General features: G+C 41.0%; 1 protein-coding gene across 1 annotated transcript in view; it reads left to right on the forward strand.

Moving 5' to 3' along the window:
- Nucleotides 1-20,255, forward strand: part of Slc9a2 (solute carrier family 9 member A2) — an 88,151-nt gene extending 67,896 nt beyond the window's left edge. Inside the window, exons 6-12 of the mRNA XM_004844473.4 lie at nt 4,433-4,522; nt 5,002-5,072; nt 10,538-10,699; nt 13,563-13,659; nt 15,404-15,535; nt 17,409-17,499; nt 18,691-20,255. Coding sequence (XP_004844530.2) covers nt 4,433-4,522; nt 5,002-5,072; nt 10,538-10,699; nt 13,563-13,659; nt 15,404-15,535; nt 17,409-17,499; nt 18,691-19,064 — 1,017 coding nt within the window. The 3' untranslated portion in view covers nt 19,065-20,255. The remainder of the gene's footprint in view (nt 1-4,432; nt 4,523-5,001; nt 5,073-10,537; nt 10,700-13,562; nt 13,660-15,403; nt 15,536-17,408; nt 17,500-18,690) is intronic.
- Nucleotides 20,256-27,041: the final 6,786 nt, after the last annotated feature.

Here is a 27,041-nt window from a genome sequence, read left to right on the forward strand (position 1 = left end):
GTGACAACAGGAAAGAAAGGCCATCAGATGGGGTACTGGAGACCAAGTGAAGAGAACATTCAGGAATGAGAGGGTTCTGGAACCTCTGGCAGAGGAGCTGCTGGCAGAGGGGTGAATGGAGCATAGACCCCTGGTAGAGCAGTGGGTGAGGAACATCCACCTTCCCCAGAGCACTTCCTGCCAGAGGGCAAAGATGGCACCCCATTGGCTGTATTTGAGAGAAGGGTCAGAGACACTGGACTAGGACATCCTAGAAGCTCTGCTTAGGCCAGGCAGAGACAGGGAGTATGGGCAGAGGAGTCCATTGGCCACAGGAGGGCTTTCACTCCAGCTTTTGCAAGATGGGAGCCATGGCAGCTCCTTGAAGTTGGATGGCAGAGGAGGGAGGGAGGCATGGAGAGCGCAGTAAGGAGGAAGATGATCCTGACAGGCAGTCTCACTGCCGTGTGGGGAGTGATGAAAGACAACAGCCAGCCAAGGACTGGGTCTCCACTCAACCTTGCTGTGGGTGTCTCTCTGCTCACCCGGCTCTCAGATAGCTGTTGTGCATTTGCCTTAGGAACTCTGGGGTCAAGTTTGTCCTGGCAGAAAGGCTTCACAGATGATAGTATATCAACAAAAGTGATAGCTTTAAGTAAAAGGAAACAGTTTCTTCAACTTTTTCTGGGAATAGCCTGCTAAATCAGCAGGAGATATAAGACAGTTTCTCCCTGTCCCCCTGTTTTTGTAACTATTAATTCCAAAAACACGAGCTCATTTTACCCCCTAGAACAAACCAAAGAATGCTCATTTAAACCAGACCACAGGTTTCTTTCAACTTTTCCTCCCTTCACATAACCACAGGGTGGAAGAAAGGCAAAGGTAGAACATGATAAAAACACATCTCACTCCCGATCTTCCCCCTGAACATGCTGTCAAGTGAGCCAGCAGCCAGGCCGGACTCTAGCATATTGTGTTTATTGTGCCAAGCCAGATGAATGGGTGAAAATTTAACTTATGTTTTGCACATATGTTTTCTAGTAGTTTATTGGAAAACTAAGAGTGTTATTTTTTAGCCTGCACAAATAGTAACAAGCTATTTTGCTTTTCTAAGCCTTATCAGATTGCTTCCCAGGTAATCTAAATTAGAAATCTTCCAGAGGGGTAAAATAAGGTTTCTTCTCAAAGGTGTGTCTCTTCCTCCCAACCAGAGACAAGGGCTACTAGAACAGAATGTAAGATCCAGCTCAGTTTAATATGCCATACACATGCCATTATGGTTTATACCCAGATGTTCCCTCAAAGCCTCTTGTGATCATAGGTGGGGCTTTGGGAGGTGACTGCATCATGGGGGCTGATACTCATCAGTGGATTAGTCCCCTGATGAGTTTATAGATAAATGGGAAGTTGAGAGGTGGAGTCTGATTGGAGGAGATGGGTCCCTGGGGGCATGGCCTAGAAGGGTTTATCTCTTCCCTGCTCCTCCTTTTGCTCTCTATGTTTCCTGCTTGCCTTACCATGGGCTCTTCCCCTTCTGCCATGCCACACTGCCTTGGACTGACTAAGACACCTGCCCTTGTCCTCTACCTCCAAGATAGGTGGATGGAAAAGGGAAGAAAAAAGATGGGAGAGAGAAAAAGGCAGCATTTCTAGAATAATTCCTACTGGGCAAATAATTCAAATAATTTAAGGAGATGGGGCAAATAGTAAAAGGAACTGTTAAACATAATTTTATGTTTTTTATTATAAACCTAAACACACTATACTTGGAGACATTTTTGATTTGTTTCATTTTGTGTTTTCTTTGTTGTTGTTGTTTTGTGAGACAGGGTCTTGCTATGCAGTTTAGGTTGGTCTTGGAATCACAGTAGACCAGGCTGGCCTCAAACTTGTGATGATCCTCCTACCTGGGGTTACAGGCACACACCACTAACTGTCTACTTTTAGAAACTTGAATTGATCTATATGAGAAGCCACACTCATTCTTTCCAGTTGATCAGGTGTGATTTGAATAAATCACGTCGTGCATCTAGATCCTCTGATGAAAGAGAAGGTTCAGTGTTAGTGTTGGGGAAGGCCTTGTGTCCTATCTTTATTTTATGTCCTGTATTTCCAAATACTGGGCACTCATTTGTTGCTTAGTAAGTGAATGCTGATAGGAAAAAAATATGTGAAATAGCAGTTAGTGCTGTTAGATCACATTGTATAGTTTTAAAAAATCAAATTGATTTTGTTGACTTTTACTTGAACTGTGTTAAACTCATGGCTTCATAAAATCTGAAGCTCGTGAAATCACCCATCTCTGAAAACCACATGTTGACATCCATATTCATTGACATAAGTTGAAAATTACAGAACATGTGTTGATTGGGGAACTGTTATTCCCCCCATGTTATCTCAGAGTGTCAGACTGAAACACAAATAGAACACAAGATGCGTCTCACACCACACTGGGCCCAAAACCAGTTTGCACTTCCCAAAGTTAAAATGAAAGTTAAACTGAAAAATGCCCAGAGCTGTTGACAGAGCAAAAGCCGTGACCTTCATGACCTTCTTTTAAAGTGTGCCTGTGTGTGTGTGTGTGTGTGTATATGTGTGTGTGTGTGTGTGTGTATGTGTGTGTTGACATTACCAAAGAATCCTTCGATGGAAGGTTGTGCGTTGGTGAGGCAGGATGAGGATCACACAACAGGGAATGGATGTTAGTGTTTCACCACCTACCTCCACAAAACCCAGTCACCCCCTTACTGAAGTTCTCTGCTTGTGCAGTGGTAGCCACCAGCACCCTCCCTCAACAATTACCTCAGCCATTGTCTTCCACCTACACTCCCCTGCCTCAGCTGCCTATTTTGATGACAAACTCACACACTTCAAAGAATATTAGCTGGTAGTTTATTCTGTATCTGTGAGTTTCCTCTTATTGTCCTTTCTCTAAAGTTTTCTTGTTACATTTCCTCTTTCGGATTAATTTAAAATGAACCTCTCAAGTTCTTCTAAGAATCTTCAAGCATATGTTATTGGAAATGTGTCACATGTACATGCTAACATCATGTCATCACAATATTGGTATTTCATCTAGGAACTGTGTATGTCTTTGTAAAAATCAAATTTTTTAATATCCTTTGGTTAAGTTTTACAGCTCCCTCCTTAAAGTTTAATCCATTTATGCCAGGGCAATATATATATATGTATATATGATACATAGACTCACAGAATATATCTAGTAATCTAGTATACATATTTGGTATCTACATAATATACTAGCATAGATATTATTACTAGTATATATGAGTTACACACATTATATGTTTTTCATTGTGTATTTATTCTTTTACATTTTTAATTAGTATCTGGGATGAGTTGTGCTTGTTAATTTTATGCTTGTTACTTCTGTTATATTTTTTAAATTTCCCCAGGTTTTGTTTTTTTGTGCATTTGTTTTTTGACATTGGATTTCCCTATGTATCCCAGGCTGGCCTCAAACTTGTGGAAATCCTCATGCCTCCACCTCCCATAGGTCATCCATCAACCACAGAAGTCCTGTCATTCCCTTGTCAGTATTTATACATCACCCTCCTCTTTGTCCCCTCTTATTTAGGTGGCAGGGACCTGGGCCAAGTGGCAGTGGGGAGCACCCTTCCATGGCTCCTGTCTCTCATGGAAAAGCTTTGAAAAGTGCTGCATCCTAAAGTGAGATGCTCACCATAGGTCCTGGCACACAGCTTTCATGGTGTCAGGTGATTTTCTTTTCTCTTCCTAGTTCATTGAAGAGCATAGCATTCTGCCCCTTTCCCATATTAATATTCACCCATGAGATCACCCAGGCTCATCCTGTGCCCTTTTCCACCCTGACCACAGCTGTCTTGAGGTTGCTGCCTGTGGGGATACTTCTAACCTCCTCCTAGGTGCCCACTGAGGGCCTCCTCTGCAGGGAGCTTTCCTGGTTCTCTCATTTCTGTGCTGCCTACTTTGTAACTGAGCCTGGATAGAACTGACTTTGTATTAGATTCCAACGTCCCAGTGCTGAGTCCTTAACCATTCACCTTTGTATTCCTAGTGCCCAAGCCCCTGACCTGTAGGCAGTCAAACCTCAGTGATAATTGTCTGAACAAATGAGCAAATGAAAGAATCATTGGGAGATTTTTCTGTGAATGATGCAAGTAGGTGATTCCTCTGTACTGGATAATACTTTGTTTCTTAAAATTATTTTCTAAATTTCTTCCACCTTTGTCTATCGTTTTGTGTTGGGACGTTGGGATGTAGCCTTCTGAAAGTAGATCAAATATCAGAAAGGAAGAAAAAATTAGTAAAATGTTACATTTACCGCTTCAAATCTTGGCAGCAGAATACCTTTCATTGTTGGTCATCCCAAGTTTAGAAGTGGAGTTATTCTTGAATTTTAAATTTTATTTTATAAGAAAATTTACTGATGGTTTTCCTTTTTTCTGGGTAGGGAATTACCATCCGACCATTGGTGGAGTTTCTTGATGTTAAGAGATCCAATAAGAAGCAGCAAGCTGTCAGTGAAGAAATCCACTGTCGGGTAGGTGCTGACAGTGTAGCAACGTAGATGATAAGGGAAATGCTGGACTCACTCAAACAGCTTGACACCGTATTACTCATTTCTGGAAGAAGACAGAAGTGGCAGAGTTGGGAAGCAAAGAATGAGGGTTATTCTGTGCTCGCTAAACTTCTCCATGAGTAGAGGAGCAAGAACCTGCTTTTACTTCATTCAACCTACAAATGTTTTTAATGGACACTTATTAACATTCTTCATTTTTTTTCAAAATTATGATCAAACTATTATGAGCACCAAAGTAGTTGAAGCGTTTCTTAATATTGATATGACAAACATCTCAGTTTGTTTGAAGACAAGTGGTTGTTCTATTGCTTTCAGTAAAGCAAATAAATAAGAAACAAATAGTGCCAGAGTTGTTAGTGTTTAGGCAGGATACACATGGTGTGAGAATGACTGCTTTCAGGTAAATACCAACCAATTCACTTGCTTCTTTCTGTTTTCAGTTTTTTGATCATGTGAAGACTGGGATTGAAGATGTTTGTGGACATTGGGGTCACAACTTCTGGAGAGACAAGTAAAAAAGCTTATGTCATTTTATTATAATGAGGCTATGGGTCATTCTGGAAGCTGGACATGATGACTTGTGTTATTTTTCAGGGTTCTTAATCTTTGTGTTGTTCCACAGTGTGTCCCTTAAGGTAAAGTTCAGCTGGAACAGAGATGTGGAACAAGTGTAGCTTAAATAAGTTTATTTCTCTGGCTAGAGGGAGGCAGTTCTGGAACGCTCCACACCACAGAGTACCAAGGCCTCAGGACCCTCTGTCATCTATCTATTATGAACAGTCTCCACTTCCATTTTCTCCAGTCCTCCTGTTGGGCATGATTGCTGCTCCTTGGCCATTTTAGGCTGCATGAAGGAAGCATGATAGCAAGAAAACAGAGGCCATCTGCCACCTGCCTCCTAACTGATGTCTTCAGAAGCTGTCACATGGTTCTTCCACTCATGTCACATGGTTCTTCCACTCATGTCACATGGTTCTTCCACTCATATCACATGGCCCGGACCCAGTACCATGGCCGTTCCTTTCAGCCCAGGAGGCTGAGGAATGTGAGCTTCATGGTTAAGAGCATGGCTTGTTAAGCCTCATGGGTCAGGTGGCTTTGTTAAAGGCAGAGATGCAGAATGCCTGAGGAGGTCACTAAGCTGGCAGAAATCACAGATCTGCATTTGTAAAGGCTTCTTTGATTATCCGAAAAATTAGGTACATTTGTAAAGGCTTGAGTTATCTGAAAGATTACATACATTTATATAAATCACACACACAGGCAGAATTTAGAAGGATGTTTTAATATAGTGGGAACCAGAATTGTGGGACCAGGAGTACAGGTTCCTTATGAGAGCAGAGTTTAGGACAGAAGGGCCTGGTGCCAGCCCTTCCCTCCAGTTGGGGGCTCCTCACAGGCCTCTTCTCCTCCCTTCTCACATCTGGCGCCATCACAGCAGTGCTGATACCATGGACCCAAGGGTGCCATGATCCGAGCTCTTGCTTTTGTAGAGCAATCTGTAGGATGATTCTTAGCAAATCACCAGCTAAACAAGACTTTGGCAGGAGGCAGTGATTCAACTGGACCCTGACAAAGGAAGACACATTCTAACCTATATCTGCAGGCTCCTGTCTCCTTCTCCTTCCTAACTTGCGGCATATTTTCTCCACTACTACTTCATATAAAGTTGGCAACCTGTCAGTCTATGTAATTTAACATGAGTTAAGTTCTGAGAGCTTCTGTTTGGTCACATGTGCTGATATATTGGATTACAAAAGAATAAGGCATAGATTTAGGCCTCTAAAATTTTGCAACATAATAGAGGCATAACAGTCACATCATAAACAGGTATGTGTATATGCAAGGGTGGGTGGAGGGATCCTTAAGGAATACAGTGAGCTACAAAAACTTTAGTGCCAGAGCAACATTTATTGGCTTTACAATACTACTCACTAATGAAAGGCCGTTTGGGCTTAGTCTTATTTCATAAATAAAGGAAAGATGTGCAGAGAGAGTACACAGTTCATCACATATGAGCAAAAAGAAATAAAGTTAACCAAAATCTGCATTGTAAAAATGTGAAGAGATGGCTGTTTCTGCTGGAAAACACTCCCTTTCCAGGAGGCAGGCGTCAAGCCAGATGACCTAGCCACCCCTACTTGGCATCCTGGGACTGTCCTCATGTAGATGGGTCCTTATCTGTGCCTAGCTGGTGAAGCAGACTTGCCTTCCCTCAGTGCCCATTAGTTTGGTAACCATACTTCTCTCTATCTGCCTTCTCCCTTTCCACCCAGCCACGCTTCTCCTTTCCTCTAAAATCCTATCAGTACTTTCCTGAAGTGACCAGCAGTGTAACCCAAACAGCCTGTTTTCCTTTCAGAAGTTTAGATGGGGCTCCCCATTCCCACCATTCCTCTGCCTCCCAATTGGGGGACAAAACCGATCTGAGTGGGCTAAGACTCAGGCCCACAGCCCTGGACACTGGGAAGAGGAAGGTGAGGTGGTCACTTTGATCATGTGGGTTTGATGTAGAAGGTCAGAAGTCTGGCTGTGTCCTTTCAGCAGAGACACACCCTCTGGGTCACTGCATCTGCTCCCAGGAAGGCACCTCAAGGCAGTAGGACCTACTGTGCCTTGGGTCAGAGAGGCAATGTTGTTTGTTCTGTTTCTAATATTTTTCTCAGCAGCAAATATAGTTCATTTAATAAGTTTTATGATCACTGATAGATTTCCTTGCACAATTATTTCCAGGTAAATTTCAATTTCAGGGATCACAGGTAGAATAATGAAGCGAGTAATTTTTTAAAAAATTAGTTATGCTCAGATCACATCTATGATTTTACGTAATTATTGATGTTACTAAAAATTACGTACAAAAAGAAAAGACTGTTTTAGGCATGTTGGGTATCTTTTCTTTTTTTCACATTCCTTTTGCTGTGGATTTCCACTGGTCCTGGCAGAGAATACTTGAGACATTTGACCCTTTGGGAATGGAATGAAAGGGTGATACAGTATGGACATTTCTCAGACTCAGCCAAAGGAGTCTAATGATGGTGAAAGAGAACACCTGCGTGTGGCTTGGCAGAGAAATGAAAAGGGTAACAAGAAAGCAAAGAAAGAAAACACAAAGTCCCTATGCAGAATGGATGAGACACCATTGTCCTTGATATTTATCCTTTCTATCACTGATGTTTCATGAGAGGCTAAAACAATAATAACAATACAAGAAGTTAAAGAAGATGTTGAATCCCTGTGGGGATCCTGGCTCAATGGGCCTAACATGAAATGAAAAATAAACACAAGAAACAGTAGGCCCAGTCTTTAGCCTGATGACCATTCAATAGCAGGGTACATTCTGGATGGTTTTGCTTTAATTATTCAGAGGCCTCTAGTATTCAGACCTAAGGACCAGTGCCAAGTATGTGGGTGAACATTGGTTCCTTTGATAACACAGGTGTGCCTGTAAACCTCCTTGAGTTTATAGTCATCACTGTGGTACACTTATTTCTTTCTCAACAAATAATTATAGCAGGCTCTTTCCTTTATATATTGGCATAATAATGTTGCATAGTAAATTATTGCAAAACTCAGCTGCTCAGAATAGCAGTCATTCACTATGGTATGAGTGAAGAGGTCTCCCATCAGCTGTGCTGGGGGCTGCCTGGTGGGTCATTGAGTCTGGCAGGCCTTGTCTGATGTGAATGAGGTGAGGCAACTCTGCTTCTTTCTTGTGATCCTCACTTTCGTCCATGCTATTTTGTGCCTGTCCTGGAATGACAACCATGGGAGCATACCCTATAGGCTGCAATGTGCAAGCCTATGCTAGGCCTCTTCTTCCATCATCACATCTGCTAATAGCTCATTGACCAAAATGAGCAACACTATTGAGCTCAGTGTTGGCAGCAGGGCAGGGCCCAGCACCGAGGCCATGGCGGGCAGACCTTGCCAGGTAACATAGCAGAAGGTGTTGGCACAGGGAGCCATTGGACACAAATGGTCCATTTTATTACACATGATTGGCAGGCTGTGCCAGGATCTGTATAAAGAGCCCACATTCCCGGTGCTAGGAGACAGTAAATAAGATAAATAAGTAAACTGCTTATCATGTCAGGAAGTGGTAACTGGGAAGTGAAGTCAAGAGTGGGATATGGGATTACAACAAAATGGATAGGAAAGGCTCAATGTAGGAAACTGCTGTTGAGGAAGGACTTAAAGGAGGTATTTGAATGACCCTGCAGGTATCTTGTAAGAACATCCCTACTAGAAGAATAGTTAGTTTACAGCCCAAAGCCCAGGGGGAAGTATCTAAGACAGGAAGTCCCCAATAGAGGAAGGCTGCTGCTGAGGATGGGGAGCTAAGGGTTGAGAGGTGCAGACCCCAATGGCACAGGGTCTCAGAGGTCACCAGGCTTTTGCCTGGGTCAGAAGCATGGCAGGCACCTGGTTCTTTGTGTTTATAGGAACACCTGGCCTCTGTGGGGGACAGGACAATGATGAGTTGCTGTCCAGTGAAGAGGATGAAATGTTGGACCATGGCGATGGCCTCAAAGGTGGAGAGGAATGGTTGGATTCTGTGTCTATTTTGATGATGAAAGGGACAGAAATTTCCGCAAGGGTGCATTTGGAATAGTAGTTTGCTAGAGCTACCATGACACAGTTCCACACATTAGGGGGCTTCAACAGTAGATGCAAGTTTTCTGGCACTTCTGGGGACTGGAAGCCAGGGAGGAATGGATAAGTGGGGTCAGGTCCTTCTGGGTTGAAGGGAAGGGTCTGTTTCAGGGCTCTCTCCTGCGTGGCAGGTGGCTACTTTCTTCCTAACTCTTCACGTTGACTTCCCTCTGTACATGGTTGTGTCCAAGCGAACCCTTCTGATGAGGACAGCAGTCATCTTGGGTGAGAGCTGACCCTAATGACTGTATCTCACTTAATCATGTTTGTAAAGACCTTCTCTCTGAAGGTAGTCACATTCTGATAAACTAGGAATTAGGAATTAGTCACATTACTTTTTGGTAGGACACATTTCAGCCCATAATGTGGACCATGACAGAAGTAGAATCACCAAAGATGACACCTACATAGAGTCATGATTAGCTGAGGTGGGGAGGTTTGTGGGAGAAGAGTAGTTCAGTTTGGATACAACAAGTCTGAGATGCCTGTTGGATATCCAACTGGAGATGCTGAGTAGGCAGTGAAATGTTCCTTCTCAAGGGTTTGGGAGAGAAGGTGAAGCTAGTGAAATAAATTTGAGTGTCAGTGGCATAGAGATGCTATGAAAAAGCATGAAACTGGGTAAGACTCCCCAGTTGAGTGCAGCTGGGGAAGGAGACCTGGCACTGACCCCACAAAACTCCCACATTCAGAGGACAGAGAAGAAAAGGAACCAACGAAAGAAGGTGAGAAAGAGAATGGGAGACCCCCAGGGAGTGTGGTTTCCTGAAAACAATGAAGACAGTGTGTTGAGCCAGTGAAGCCCGGAAGACGAGGACTAACAAGGCCATATATTGTGGGTTCTTTGATGACCTTGATGAGAATAGCTTGAATGGCGCGTTGGAGCCAAAGCCTGACTGTGAATGTTCAGGAGCCATAGGAGAAGAATGGGAGCTAGCAAGTCTTGACAACATGTTTAAGAAAGAGGAAGTAGAAAATGGTAGATGTAATTAGTGAATACTAGATATATGCATGTTACAGTCATATAAAAAGTATCAACATAGGTGTGTATATATTCATAGGTATACACTACACATGTATAGTATATGTATTTATGTACATATGAAAATCCACATTATGATCAGAGTAGCTAACTGCTGCTACTAAGTTTTACCTGGGGAGATAGTTTGAGTTGTTTGTTTTTAAGTTCATGCAGTATTCAGTAATTGAAAGTTTGATTTTTTTTTTTTTGTACCAGGGATCGAACTCAGGACCTTGTGCTTGGGAGGCAGGTGGCGGCACCACTGAGCTAAATCCCTGGCTCTGATTTTCTTTATTTTATAGGTTTAAGAAATTTGATGACAAGTATCTCCGGAAGCTTTTGATTCGGGAAAACCAACCGAAGTCAAGCATTGTGTCTTTGTATAAAAAGCTTGAAATCAAACACGCCATTGAGATGGCAGAGACTGGGATGATAAGTACTGTCCCTTCTTTTGCATCCCTAAAGTAAGTACGGTTTTTGTGAAAAGTTAGTGTTACTAAATATTCATTGGTAATTCTTTGAAACTAGAAATAATAAAAAATTAACCTACATTCTAGAGAGACACCTTAAGATTTCACACAGAATGAGATTCTAATTGAAATAGAACAGCCTAGAAATGTGTGTCCTATGTTATGTTGTTTTATGTTATGCTACTTTAGGATTGATCAGTCAGAAATAATTCTGTTATGCTTAGGATATTTGTGCCTTTATTACATTTGCTTTGGCAAATTCAATGTTTACTGGAAGTAAATTAAAGCCTCATAGCTGGTGTTGTGAAATGGCCTATTTTAGGGTTATATTTGGTACTATGAATGTGAATGTGCTAACAGAGCTGTTTCCTTATAAATTATTCACAGGCTTACAGTTGGAGTTGTGAGGGGGGCAATAATGACAGGAACACGAATACAGGGGGTCACGGAGTAGCCTGCACATTGGAAAATCCCAAGATTGTTTAGATAATGCAGATGCCTGTGCCCCATTCCACACCATTGAATTAGCATCTTCGTTGCTGAAACCCAGGCATATTTAAAAGTTCTTCAGATGTTTCTAACATGCAGCCAGGATTGAAATCCATTGGTCCAGTCTATCTCCCTAATTTTAAAAAGGAAGAAATGAAACTGGAATGGTGCAGGGACTTACCCAAAGTCTTTTGACCATCAGTAGCCAAAGCACCAATAGAGTGACCCTCAGCAAGTAAGAGTCTTTATCATGTAGACATCCATCCTTCTCTATTACAGAAGTGACAGAAATCACAGGTTCTGTGATTCAAGGATTTCAAGGATTGAAATTCAAGGATTTCTTCTGCTGTTGATGAGCTTGAAGTCATTTAAACTAAACTTTACATAATTAACATGTTAACTGTGAGGAAGTTGAAGTGAGAGAGAAAGAAATTCCACAAAATATCCAACTCTATAAACTATGATTTTAAATTAAATTTCTGATTGTTAGAAAAAAGGGACAAAATGTATTTTATGAGTTTGGGTGGAAGGAGGATAGTATGGTGTGGTGAGTCATTTCATGACCAGGAGACAAGAGAACAGAGATGTCCAAATAGATGGAACTGGCAGTGGGGCCATTTTTTCTCTGGAGCTATCCATTAACTACAGAGATGGTAACAGAGAGTTTAAGAGATAAATAGAAGTATGACAGACTCATTGACCCTAGAAAATAAGATTGGAATTCAGAGCCCACCAAAAAGGAGGAGCTCCTGTACCAGCTACAGGTTATTACTTCAAAGTCCTTCACCCTACCCCTCAAAGGAAAGAAGTTTAGCCTAGAATTATCTCAATCCATGGCTGTAGAAATCATCTAAGTTTGCTGTTACTGCTAGCACATATACTCACGAGACATATTTTAAACAGCAATACCTCTACCTAAGAAGATACTTATAAAAAATTATATAAGTAATTCAGATTAAGGAACAAAATGAACAATCTAAATTTAGAGAAGTCTGTCTGCTGAAGTCTGTGATCTCTCTTCACTCATTCATGTGGCTCATTAAGTATTGATATGCTTGATTTACAGTAATGACTAAGTTTTCATTACAAAACATGGCAACTATGTTCTTTAACTTGTGTGTCATGCCACACATTCTGTAAGATGTGTTGCAAATCAAGTTTTTCAGTTTTAGTTTATTTTCTTAATTTTATCTATTTTATTGTGCTATATATTTTTGTAGGTTTCTTCAAGGCTTTTTAGAAGAAATTGTAGTAAAAAACATACAATACAGTCCATTCTCATTATTTGTAGTAGTTATCACTTATTTGCAAATATCATACTGAATGGTTGCTCTTGGGGGTTTCTGAAAGTCTCTGGTCATAGAAGTCTCATCAGCCAGTTCACATACAAGCTTGTTTTATGTGCATCTTTGTTTTATGACACTGTATTCAATATGTAATATATACATACATATACATATATATCATTAATTCATTAATGAACTCATGGTCAACAGCATTGTACCTCACATGCGAATAAAGCATATCGGACACATACTTCCTCTACCACACACCTGTGTTTGGGACACTAGACAGCACTTCAGCCCTGTGATTGGGGACCATTTTAAACAGTGAAGTTACCAACAAGCAGCAAAAAAGGGAAAAAAGAAAGAGAAAAATATCACTAACTAGACTGTGACAAGGACATTAGTTACAGTACAGTAAGAAGAAGAAACAAGAAAGCAGGACAGGCATTGCCTTGTTCAGCCTCAGTGTGGGGCACACGTTGAGTGGCTGAGTTTTGCCCCTCTGTGTCTGAGAAGGAGTAAATCTACCCGAGTGCTGATGCCAGGCTTACAACTCCATTGTAGTGAGTAGGTGAACTCGCAGATGTGGACTCCTCAAATGATCAACTATATTTGCCTGCATTTACAATAGGATGTTTCCAGATATTTATAATGAAGTACTTCAAAAATAAATACTTAGTAAAAATATAGTTCATTAAGCTTCTGCTGTGAAAAGCAATTCTATATTACATTAATTATAGTGGTAGAATTAACAAAGCAATAGCATTGCAAACCATTTCGTGTAACTTTTCTTCCTTAAAATATAGTAGCATAAACAGACTCTGAAGGCTTGTATATGATTACATGTCATGAATAATTTTGACACTAAAATAATTTTCAGAATGTTTCATTATTTGAAAATGGAGACATTTTTAAAAATTTAAAGAATTTAAAAATATTTTGAGATATTGGATAATTCCCAAGTGCTATTTTTAAACAAAGATTGTCCTTCTAAAATGATGGTATCATTACTGCTGAGAAAGAAAATCAGTGCTTCTAATACCCATGGAAAGGTGAAATCTTCTTTTTCCAAACTTTCACAGTGATTGCCGCGAAGAAAAAATAAGGAAGCTTACCCCTGGTGAAATGGATGAAATTCGAGAAATATTATCAAGGAATCTCTATCAAATCCGTCAGCGAGTGAGAAGAATTTATTTACCAAAATATTTTCTTGCCTTTTGCTAAAAATATGCTTCTTGTTTTGTGCTGCAATTAGAGGCCCACTATTCAGCTACTTCCTTGGGTGCCCCCTGGGTACCTCCTTTTCCCTCTCTGCAGCATCCACAGTCCCCCATGGACAGCAGAGCTGAAGCCGGAAGCCCCTGTGGGCTTGCAGATAAAAATATGCTGGCCAAGGGTGAAGAAATGAATTGTTTGTTTTTTAAAAGACATATTTTATAGCGTGGGCTGTTTAAATGCATGGAAGCCTTGCAGTGTTCACACAGTGCATGGCGGCTTCCTCCCTCGCTCTTCCAACTCCTTCCTTTCCTGTAGTTCCACTGAAGACACTGAGTCTTCCTGATGAGCTCCTAATGTCACTGAGCCTCTGAGCCCTCAGTTCCCCAGGCCTCACTCAGTCCTCTGGAAAGGAGTAGGCATTACTGTTGGCTCCATTTCCAGTATGGAGAAACTGAGGCTTCAGGAGGTGAAGTGGCATGTGGGGGAGCACACAGTTTGCAGGGTGGCCTCCCTCCTGCCAGACCATTGGATCTGAAGCTCCTTGGCTGGTCTCCCCACCAGCTGTCCCCACCCACCCTTACTCTCCCTCCTCCTTCTCCCTAAAAGCATCTTCGGAAGGCAGCATTCTCCTGTTCAAGATGATGAAGTGGTAGGTGTGGCTAAACTCTCCTTGCAGAGTTTGGGGCCCTGTGTCCAACCTCTGCTTCATCCAGTCTTAATTCCCATTGTCCCACCCACACCAGGCAACCTTGGAGCCCCAATACTTGCGGGGTCTGTCTCTCTCTTGCTCTGTCTCTCTCCCTCTCCTTGGTGCCTGCCGCCACTCCAGGTCAGCTCTGTCAGCTTATATCATGGTGTACACTTTTTCTCTTTTCTGCAGCAACCACCCTATTATCCCCAACCCCATCCTCACATGAGCTCACCCTTGGAACATACAGGACCCCTTAATTTCATGGTTTTGGTTCACATTGTTAGCCTTCAATGCTTGACTATGTGGCACACACCTCCACATAGGAATTGGGTCTTGTTCTCTGTCACCGTGCCTGATAAGGTTCTGGTCACAGGGACATTCCCACAAAGTGCATGCCAATTTTAATACAAAATGGACTCTGTTGGTAATCATGGCTTTTTAAAGGAAACATAATTCTATGCAGTTTATTAACTAAATATTGGTGCCAGGTGTGGCCCAGCTTAGAAATTTCACTCCTTCCCACTCTGGGATAGGATCATCACCGTGGTGGCAGCAACTTCTCAGTGTGAAGTCCCAGCTGGAACAAGGACAAGGACAAACTCTGGAGCCAATCTAAGGGACATGGCACCCCCAAGTGGCTCCCAGTGGTTTGCTTTTATGTCAGTACTTCCTGTTCAGTGAACAACAGAGAATGTAGAAAGATGTTTTGTATTTTTTCTAGCTATGGATGATGGCTAAATATAGATAAGGTGTGAAGTCCATCATTTTAAAAAATTTATAATAATCCTATTTTTCAACAGAAAAATTTACTGACTTTTATGAAAAGATGAATTCTTTCAAAATTTGAAAGCATTAACTGTTACATTCTTGACTTTAACTTTGTTTTGTCTTTTGCTGTGCATGGATTTTGAGGCAGGCTGAGGTGGGGATCCGAAGGAATGTGCTAGTGTTTTGGAGTCTCTGGAGAAATGATCGGACTTTTGGTAAAATGTCACCTGTGCATCTCAATTTCAGACTTTGTCCTACAACAGACACAATCTGACAGCCGACGTGAGTGAGAGGCAAGCCAAGGAGATTCTGATCCGCCGGCGGCACAGCTTGCGAGAGAGCATCAGGAAGGACAACAGCCTGAACCGCGACCGCAGGGTACAGGATTTGCCTCTGTTGTGGATAGGCCATGGGATCTTTGCCTCTGCTGATTGAGTGGCTGCTGAGGGCTGATCCCTGGGAATCCTGGCATGAAACTAATAATGTCCTTTCGCCACAAGCACCGATGGTACCTGTAGTCCCAACCCACAGGAGGATCCCTTGAGCCCAGGAGTTCAAAGCCTGCCTGGGTAACAGAGTGAGACCCCCATCTCAATGAAAAAAGGTCAAGAATAATAAAGCCTTTTCTAATTTTTTTAAATGTCTGTTACGTTCCAGCCAGTGACCTTTCATAGGCACATGGAACACACTGGTGAGTAACATTTTAAAAGATTCCCATGCTGAGGGATTCGTATTCAGGAAGTGGAGAAGGCTTCCAAGAATAGGAGCTAAATTATTTATTATGATCAAGGTAATAAGTGCTGTGGTCACACACACAAACAGCTGGTGAAGCTGACAGTTGTAGTTCAGAGAAGAGACAATGAAATGACAACTTTAGCCAGGAGGCATGGGCCAAGCTTCCCCCACTGGAAAGCAATGTAGACATGTGCCACATAACATCAGGATGTGTTTTCAGAAGTGTGTTGCTAGGTGATTGTGTGATGAGAACATCACACTGTGTACTTACACAAGCTGACTACAGTGTCATTAGGCGATACAATCTCATGGGATCCCCATTATAGATGCTACTGGTCTTTGACCAAAATATTCTACTGCAGTTCATGACTCTCTGAGCCATCCAGGGAGGGTTCGTACCAGGCAAGGGTGGGGAAGTCTGTGTTCTCCAGGTTCTATGTGCTCTTCCCTGCAGGAAGCCCAGAGCGCCTGGGAGATGAGGATTTGTAAGGAAATCTGTGCAGCTGGTCCAGGGCATTGTCAAGAGATATGGAGAGCAATTTAAAAACAGTGTCATGATTTCCTAATATACCATGCCAGCCATGGCACTTTACTTTTAATAATGCTCACAGAGGGTCACAGAGTTCAAGACCATTGCATGTGAACAATTACTTTTTTTACATGTAAAACGTAGCACTGTCAAGAATTTACTCTAGAAACTAAAGACAGGAATGACTGTTGTGTTCAAAATGTCAGCAAATTTCTAGCAATTTTTGTTGTTCAAGCATTTTCAAGTTTATTAAAGGGAGTGAAACTGAAGTAGGCTACATTCTTTTTATCTCTTTTCCTATTCATGTAGATTTTCTTTCTAGTAATTCTTTTACAAATAGATGCTTTAATAGCTTTTCTTTAAGGAAGACCCAACGGCCTCCACACCTCGCTTCTGATGGTCTGTCTTAGTGACTTTCTTGTTGTTGGGACAAAGTATCTGACACCCACAAGTTAAAGGAGGAAAGATTTATTTTGGTCCATAGTTTATAGAGGTTTCGGTGCATAGTCAGCTGACTCCAAGACAGGGCTGCATTGCAGAACAGGCAGGAAGCACCAGGCACCCTTCCTTCTGTCTCTTTATGTTCTACCCAGGCTATAAGCCTGCTTATTGGTGCCACTCACACCCAGAACTATGCTAACTGCATTTAGTTATCGTACACCCCTGATCCTTGTATCGCACACCCTATATCCAAGCACATCTGAAAAGCTCCACCGATGAGCACAGGAGGCTTTAGGGGGACATCTAGATTCAAGCTATAACATGGTCCTATTTATTTTCTTCTTTAGTATGGATCTCCACTAGGTTTTAGAAGAGATTAGTTATTTCAAGTACAATGATTACAACATTTCACGAAGTAGTTTTTGGAATGATGAAGAACTAAAATCCTATTATTAGACCAAGTACTATCATAAAATTTTCAACTTCTCATATACAATAAATTCCGTTTATATAATCTAAGTCAAATTGTCTAATTTTTTTTTACAGGCTTCCACTTCAACTTCCAGATATTTATCCTTACCTAAAAACACAAAGCTTCCAGAAAAACTACAAAAGAAAAAGAATATTTCTAATGCAGGTAGAGAATGTACTTGGAGTAGAAAACTTTAGATTTATCTAAGGTAGAGAAATGTTCCTATTACTTTTCTTTATTAAGGAAGAGTTCAATAACTCACAATGTAAAATAATAACAGGGTGATCTTTTATTAGCACTGTGACGTTTGAATGATGTCCTATGCAAATTATAAATAATCCAGTCATTTATTTTCCATAATGATTCTTTGATATAGCAAAAAGCAAACACTGTTGCCATGGGGTTATTCAGCATACAAACAGAGGGTTTTAAGTCTGAAAATGTGTAAACATTTAGAGTTATACAATCATTCTAACATATTTTCATAGAGTCAACCGTAGATTTTACTTTGTAAAATTATTTAAGCTTTGTTTCAGATCTAATCTCTTTATTTGATGGTAATTTTAATGGAGACACCCAAGCTCTTTCCTGTAAATCCCAGAGGAACTATCTAAGGATTTTGCATAGTTAAAATGTGGGATGGAAGAATAATTTAAACCCCTTTTCTGTCCCTCTCCTGCTCATTTATTGAATTAACCAAGAAGAGGGAAGTCTAGGGATTGCTGAGGTCATAGAGGGCAAGGTGAAATGAGAGGGAGGGGTAGGGAGAAAGGGAAGCACTGAGAATTTCTAATCTTGGCTGTGTTCCCACTGTGTGCCCTGCAAATATGTCCTTAGTTCCTGTAAATCTCAATTCCTGGGTGCACAGCCTTTTGGTCCACTGTCCAGCACCTGGGGCTGGCCCTCATAGTGCCTCTGCCTTTGTCGCAAAGTGCACACTGGAGATTTGGTCCTTATGTGGGACTTTGAGATTCCAGGCGGAGGCTGAAGGCAGGTGAAGGGCAGAGGTTTACCGTGTGTCAGTCTGAATTCCAGCTCCGCCCCTTACTAACACCTTTTGACCCTAGTTATCCATCTGTAAAATGAGTGATTCTAAGGATTAAATGAATAAATGCATTTCAAGGCACTTAAAATACTGGCACACAGTAAACTCCCAAATCAGTGCTGGGAACATGAATGCTGTCAGAGGTGCCACAAAACACCCAAGGTCCCTCAGCTGGAATTGGAGTGGGCCCTGTGACCTCTGCGGTCCCCTGAGCCTGGGAGCCTAGAAGTTGTTTGGCCCACTGAGGTGTGGAAGGTCCTTGTAACACCCCTCTCTGAACCACTTGCTCACCCTGTCCTTCTTTGTGACAGATGGCAACAGCAGTGACTCAGACCCTGACTTGGGGACCACCGTGCTCAATCTGCAGCCCCGAGCCAGGCGCTTCCTGCCAGAGCAGTTCTCCAGAAGGCTGACCCAGCCCTATAGGATGGAATGGAAGAATGAGGTGAATGTGGATTCTGGCCAAGAGCAGCCTGGCAGCCCCCCGGTACCCAGCAGCAAGGATGGGGGCACTAAGACCCCGGGCATCCTTCGTCAGCCCCTTCTCTCCAAAGAGCAGCCAGGCCAGGGCAGGGAAGATAGTTTGACTGAAGATGCTGCACCCAGGCCACCACCCAGGCTGGCTCAGAGGGCATCAGAGCCTGGGAACCAAAAAGCCCGATTTGGGGCAAGTGAGAAGCCTTAACGGAAATGGCCAAAGTAGAACTGGGGGACTGACCTAGCAAGGCTGTGGTTTGTCACTCCAGACACCAAAGCAACCCTGGAATTTGTTTAAACACCTCTATTGAAACCCTTTCTTTGGGTGGCAGGGTTAAGCCACCGATTCATGGGATGAATGTTTATCCCAAGGAGAGGAAAATCAAAGGAGAAACGTCCCACAAAAGTGTCTTTGTGACTTGTGGCTAACAATTGTATTCTTTTCAGGCCTAAAGAAAAAAAAATGTGTGCCTTTATCAAACTTGAATGACAGAACTTGAAATTTTTAACACACACTTGTTAGTGAAAATGTTAATATATTACATATATGCCTCAAATTTTATTTATGAAAAAATGTGTATATTTCTAGCAGATCAGTTTTTAAGTGAATGGCACTAAATTACCAAGGACATCTTTCCCAGGGGTGAACATTAGGTAGATCCTAAGTTCAGTGTTGAGGTCTTTCTCTTTCCCAAGCTTATGGGCCAGTTGGTGAAGGAGGAACAGAGCCCCAAAAAGGGGCATCTCAGGACACAGCTGGAGCACAGGCAGGGTGAGTGGCAGACAAAGTGGCAGCTCTCTTGATGTGGGCAACAGTCCCTGTCCTCCAAATGAATTAGTCGGTTCCTAATTTGTTCCTTCTGTCTACCATGTGCTCCCCTTCTTTTTAGGCAGTGGAAAGAGAAAGGCTGCCCAGCACAACTATTAGAAAAGCCATAGGCATGATGGTCTCTTGTGGCCCCTGGGAGTCTGGCAGCACCTGCCAGCCATGGTTGGTGAGTTTAGCTCCTGAAATGCAGGGAAGAGGGGGAGGTGACTCCTTTCATGCCCATCCATGCCTACCCGCTCTAACAGAATTTTTCTGTAGAGCATTCTAGAACTTTTAAGTGCAGTTCAGCACCTCCAAGCAGATGAGGATAAAAGTTTATGTGGACTGTATTCTGTTGTATAACACATTGGCCAGATTTTGGGTTTTGACTTTTGATCAGGAAGCACTTTGGAGAATGTGGGAGTCCTATTTTTTTTTTTTTTTTGCACTAGTCTGTAATTTGTTACCTCTTCACTTTCCATAATGTAGTGACTCAAATTCTTCATATCAAATTGGATTCTACTCATGGGATTACTTTTTAGAACATTGTGGAAAGAAGTGGAACATAATCATTAAAGATTAATATTTAAATCCCTGGTTCTTAAGCTGTAGATTTTATTGACCTGTCTTTTCTTTCTGAATAGTTTCTCTTTAAAATTTGCCAGAACAAGTACTCTTAAATCTGTGGGTTTAGATATTAAATGAGGACCTTTGTGTAGCTTCTTCGTTTCCCACTGGAACCTTTTACATGCAGCAAAGAACCCAGTGTTACTAGGCAACGAACATGAATGTCTAGCAGAGAGAGAGAGAGAGACAGTTCTTGGCTGTGGACCACCAACCCTACAGTGGCTCATCAACGTGGAGAGGCACACCTTCTTTTTCATGCCCTAACATCTTGGGACACTGCCTGGTGACTGGCATATGACAGGAGAAGAATGCACAGGCTCAAATTCAGTTTCTTCCCCAACACTCCCAAGCTGATCAGCAGAAATCAGAGTAGAACAAAATCAGAACACTACAAGCTTAGGATTCTGTGCTAAAATCTCAATTTTAAGTGAAAGTATTTACATTAAAATATATATTCCTTTTGCTGGAAAGAAATTAAAGCTGATCTAGAATTATATTACAGAAATATAATTGACCAGGTAGGGATGTAGCTCAGTGGTGCTGTGCCTGCCTGGCAAGTGCAAGGTCCTGAGTTCAATCCCTGATACTGAAACAATGACAAAAAAAAAGAAGCATAATTGATCAAGAGATGTGATGTGTATTTTTGAGAAAGTCAAGAGTAAGTTTTCGGAAGAGTTATGATTTATGACATCGGACAAGGAAGTAGAAACTAAAGACGACCTTAAAAAACAAATTTCCTGTTTTATATATAAATAAATACTATATCAGATTTAATCTTCTGGAACCAAAGAAGAAATGAGAATTTTTTTAGCCCTTTTTATTGAGCAAGTAGACCTAACTCAGCTTTTGCTGGCCAAGGGTCACAATCAGAATTTGAATGACAATGTATACATTTTTGAAAAGGAGCAGTGAAGTCATTTTATTTTAATTATTATTAGTTTAAATTTTTTCCTATTTGTTGGATGGAAAAGGCAATAAAAATAAATTTGACTTTAGCTTTCCTGTATACTTTCTTCTTTTGATAATTACCAAATTCTTGTCCCTATGAGAAGAGATAGTGACAACTTACGAAAGGAAGTAAGACCCTTTAAATGCCATAACAATTTGAATTTCTGTAGTATAGAAAGAGCCTGGATCCTTTCTAAATGATTCACTTAATTTCTGATCCAATAGTTCCAACATGCCTGTACGATTTGATAGGTCTTCTGTGATGTAACACATTTGACTTGAACCACATGTAAGTGAAAAATCAGGGTTTAATGCTATCTATAGAAAGGGAAGGGCTGACTGCTGGGCACAGTTTTGCCAGTCTGCAGACTTCTACAAATTAGTACCAAAATCTGTTGTAAAGTATGTCTTTCTGTATAGGTCCCCCAAATGACTAGGATGAAATTTCTTTTAGCTTTTGCTAATCTTTGCTGCAAGGTGCTAATGGGGGAGTGTTGTGGTTCTCATTTATAGAAGTGTGGAGAAGCAGAGACTGCATGGTTTACATTTGTGGCACTGCCTGCAAATCATGTTTATGTTTAAATTAGCATTTCATAATCAGTTAGGCGCCCAGTCATACTGCTGCTAGTTCCAAGTTCACACTGAACTTGATTCTTACCTGAGAGATGATTTTCTGTATAGCTTCAATGATCTGTTTTTTGTATTTTATTTACTTCTACTGCTATCATTTCAGTAAATTCAAGTTGGTCGCTTTTGAATTCCTCTATCTCATTGTCCCCTAGACTTGCCCTGGGTGGGCTGGAGGACTAGGATTGCATTTTACTTCTGTTATGTGTCCTGTTATTTTCTGCTTTTTAAATTTTATTTTGTTTTCTGTGTTGATGCTTGTAAGTTCCTTATGACAGATACCTTTATCGCTAGTATCGAGGCTTCCATAGGGACTGTCTATTCCTCAGAGATGTCTTCTGGGTGTAGGTGGTTCTTGGTCTTTGTATCTGTCCCAAGATCCTACCTTCCCAATTTATTAAGCATCAGAAGTTGCTATCTGTTCGGCTCAGCACCCAGTCCTTTGGTACTGGACTATGGTGATGGTTATGACCCCAGACAATCATATAGTGTTGTCATACAAGGGAGAACAACTGATTACAGCAAGTATGACATCCTGGCTAAAGTAGTACCATTAACAATAATAATAGTATCATCAAACACAGCCTAGAAACTGACAAACTGTGGTAAATATTAATTTGGTACCTTTAACCATAGGAGCAAGATCTATAGTTGTATAACAAAATCCAACAGAAACCAGGAACTTGTACACAGTGAGTTTCCCCTTAGTGGAGTGATTTTGCCCTATAGGGGAGGATTTAGAAGGATAGAGGACAGAACAGAGAGATAAATGAATGGAAATAATGTAGAGGAAAGGCTGGAGGATCAAAAATGATCACCTAAGCTGTGGGAAACTGGAGAAGAGGGCAGGAGACAAAGAATGTAGAATAAAGTGGACTTGATTCTTGAAAGACTGATTTAAAAGATTACTTTGTCCAGATGGAGTGGCTATTGGAATTCTCTGCTGATGCCTGAACACTTTGTTTGTGGGTTCTGGGATCCTCTGAGGTGACCAAACTCTGTGGATTCTTAAGTCCTTTATATAAAATTGGTGTTCACATATAACCTACACCCATCTTCCTATATACATTAAACATTTCTACTTGACTTATAAAACCTGAAACAATGTAAATGCTACATCCATGGTTGCTATGCTGATTGGATTTAGGGAATAATAACCAAGTCTGCAGTGTTCAGTACAGAAGTATTTCTTTTGAAAAATATTTTTGACAAATGGTTTGTTGAATCTACGGCTACACGGGAGCATGTAGATATGGAAGGTGGGCTGTACTTTGATTCTCTCATTACCTTAACAAGAAAGCTTATGACCTAGAAACCACTGGGGACCTCTGTTTTGTGTTTTGATCTCTTCATTACAGAACCAAGTGTGTAGCTCACTGCTATTTCCTAGCCTCTTTTTTAACCAGACCCTGTCTTCAGCCTCCTTCTAAGGATAGTGAGAGCCACTTGGATACATGACACTAACCTTAGGTCTTTGTTCCTAGCAAATTACATATTCTGTATTAGCTTTCTCATTGCTGGGACAAAATACATGGCACTCACAACTTTAAAGAGGAGAGGTTTATTTGGCTTATACAATAATTGTGAGGGTTCAGTCCAGGGCTGGCTGACTCCAAAGCAGAAATGGCATGGTAGAAGGGCCTGGTAGAGGAAAGCAGTGCAGTCCACAGCAGTTAGGAAGAAAAACAAATGCAAAAGCTGAAGCAAGATATACACCCTTCCAGGTCACACCCCAGAGACCCACCTCCTCCATCCAGGCCCCACCTCCTAACAGCATGTTCTGCTACAAGCTCATCAACTGATTAATCTGCCCAGCGCCACCATGACCCACTCACCTTGCAAAAGGCCCACGTCTGAACTCAAGACTTCTGAAAAGCACTTTAGATCCTCCTTATGACACTCTCAGAATTCCTCATGCCTCCTATTCCACACCACGTAGCTGACAACTGTGGGCTGCTTGAGGGATACAGGCCAACAGCCCAGCTGGGTAGTTTTAGAACACTTCTTTAATGGTATGCCGGTTCATCAGCTTTTGATCTCTCTTATTGTTTCTAACTTTCTGTAATTTTTCAAATAAAATTCTATTTTACTCCTTCTATGTAGATTCATAAAATTTTGGATCAGTTCTCTTCCTCGTATGGTCAGGGACTGTGTCCTTTTTAGTGCAGAGTCAACCAGTGAGAAAGTAGATAATCATGTTTTCAACCTAAACAGCATATGGGTCATTTTCAATGGTTCAGAACCTACTTTAAAACTTACGGTCTGTCCCTAAGGTCCTATAGAGGGATCTGTTATTGTCCTACTATGGGGTGGGGAAATATTGTTCCATGATGCCTGGTGACAGAATGCCAGACACAGCAGACATACTGACTTTTCTGACTTTTTATGTTTGTGACTAAATACTTTGAATTAAATATCATGTTTTTTCTCCTTTTTTATTTTATTAGTTCCTTTTGAGTCATAAGTATGATTACTCACTAATCTCTAATATAGGTGAGGCCATTTACATGCATTTATGGTTAACTTCACTTGCCATACAAAATTTTTGTGTATGTACAATGCTAAGTGAAATTTTCCTTGTTTCTATGGAAATTCTTACAAATTTTAGGTATTAAATCACATATACATAATCACTTATGGAGGTGATACATCACATGAGAGTCCTAGAAATTCCAACTTTGATATTTACGTATCAAACTACTTTCATTTGTATAAATGGGGTTCTGGTGGCTGGAATTCATGAGAGATAAGAATTTAAACATTTCAACTGTATTAATTTCAAAGACATACATCTCAAATGAGGCTAACATCATTACTCTGTAATGAAACTTGATTAGAGGAATATGCATTTTAATTGATTCATTAATTTTCTATACTTAAATAGTCCCTTGTAAAGGGTTCAGAAATATTAAATGTTTTCTTCCCAAGCCAATTCAAACAAAACAAGTTAATGCTAATCATTGTTTTACCAAATGATTTTCAAAGATCATGCAAAGCAATGCATGAACCTCAATTTTATATTTTCACTGACATATAGTTTTGGGCACAGGTTTTTAAACATGAACTATACTTGCTACTGTAATTGCCTGTTCCTTTATTAATGGGCATTAATAGCTAGAAAGTTATTTTGAATCAGTTATTACTTGACATACTGTTGATGTGTAACTCCAAAGAGGTGGCACAGTGAAAGGGCTTTGTGAACCAAAGAAAAGAATCACCCTTGCTATTGATGCCCTGGACTGGCACTGCCAGAAGTGGATTCTGATATCCAGGTCTCAGCCTCAGCTGCATGGAACCGACACTCGAGGTAAACACGTACCCTGTCACATGCTTGCAGGCCCAAAGGATCAGGTCCCAGGTCAACAACAGAACACACTGATGATGTTAGGTTTACTTTGGGTATTTCAGGAAGTTTCATTAAGCACACTTGAGACAGGTTTAAGGAAGTGAGCTATTACACCAGAAAATCAATCTGTTTGGATAAAAGCATGAGTCTCAACTATTCAAGATGCAATGTATAAGCCCCTTACTAAAATTTGAAGTTGCACTGCATAGTTTGTTACTCCTGACAGCCAAGATCCAAGCATGTGAGATGGAAAATTTCACAACTCCTAAGTTTTAAATTCACACTGTTCTAACATGCATTTCATTTCATGCATTACTGTCCTGCTGTCCTATGCTTTGTCCAGTGTATCCACAGTGTATGAGCTACCTACCCACCAGTCACCTAGTAGCTGTTGGGTTACCAGTTAGACTGCCACAGTATTGCAGGGCTTGTGCTCAGTTCATCTTTCTTTACTTAGTAATGCTGTTACAACATGTGAGTAGTGATGGTGGCAGTACAGATACACCAGAGGAGCTGCAGTGCTTCTTTTAACAGAAAAGGTGAAAGTTCTTGATTACAAAGAAAAAAGTCATATTCTGAGGTTGGTAAGATCTGCAGGAGGAACATCTTCTATTCTTGATATTGGGAAAAAAGGAAAAAGAAATTTGTACTAATTTGTTGTCATACCTAAAACTGCAAAAGCTGTGGTTACTATGCACAATAACTGCTTAGTTAGGATGCAAAAAAATTAAATTTATATATGTTTAGGAAAAAACAGGATACATAAGGTTCAGTTCCAACATGATTTCAGGCATCCTCTTGCATGAACATGTGGCCCTTGGGTGGTGTCTTAGTTACTTTCTTGTTGCTGAGGCAAAATATTCCATGCCCAAAGTTAAAGGGGAAAGGTTTATTTAGCTCACAGTTTGTAGAGGTTTGAGTCCATAGTTGGCTGCCTCCAAGAGAGAGTGGCACACAGCAAAGGGGCGTCACACAGGAGAGACAGTTCAATGCATGCAGAAGACAGCAAAGGCAATAAGGGAATTTAACACTGTCTTTCTACCCCTTTTATCTTATCCAGACTACTTAGGACCAGTAGCACTCACACCCGTAATCCTAGTGCCCTTGAACCTAGCATCACACCATGACACACTCTAGTTCCACCCACCTCTGCAAAAGGCCCACCTATGACCAGATGAGGCTTTGAGGACACAAGCCATAACAGGTATGGAACTGAGGGAGAGATTTCTGGTAAACCTGATAAAAGGCTATCTCTCATCCATGTTATAAAGTGCAACATTTAACTATTATTTTCTCTCACAGTGTATTCTTTTTTGTTGTTATTGTTACCGAGGATTGAACTTGGGAACTTGCGCTCCCAAGGCAGGTGACCGCACCACTGAGCTAAATCCCCAGCCCTCACAGTGTATTCTTGGAAGAAGGATTTTTTCTTAAGAGGTGGTACAGTTTAAACCAAGACTGACAGCAATGTAAGTCTTCATGTACACCAGATTTGTACAATTCACTTTTATGTTACATGTTATTAGTAGTAATTAATGCTTTTCCTTAATGTCTATAATTATCTTGCCCACTTAAGGAACAACACAAGCTCTCTTAAAACTCTTCAAAATAAGATTCAGCACCATTTCTTACAATGTGTTGACTCAGGAAAAGCCTTGTTTTGACTATTACTGTTTTCATAGAGAGCTGTCTATAAGATGTCTGGTGAGTTTAGATGATCTTTTTGGGAAAAAAAGAACTATAGAGAAAATGTTTTAAGGTCTATATTTGTGCATCTGCTTAATTAGAAATAAATCTTCTATGATGTTATCTCAAAACTACTCTACTGG

The sequence above is a fragment of the Heterocephalus glaber genome, unplaced genomic scaffold, assembly GCF_053883595.1.
Source record: "Heterocephalus glaber isolate CG9 unplaced genomic scaffold, H.glaber_assembly_v1.0 deba00000470, whole genome shotgun sequence".
Taxonomy (NCBI): domain Eukaryota; kingdom Metazoa; phylum Chordata; class Mammalia; order Rodentia; family Bathyergidae; genus Heterocephalus; species Heterocephalus glaber.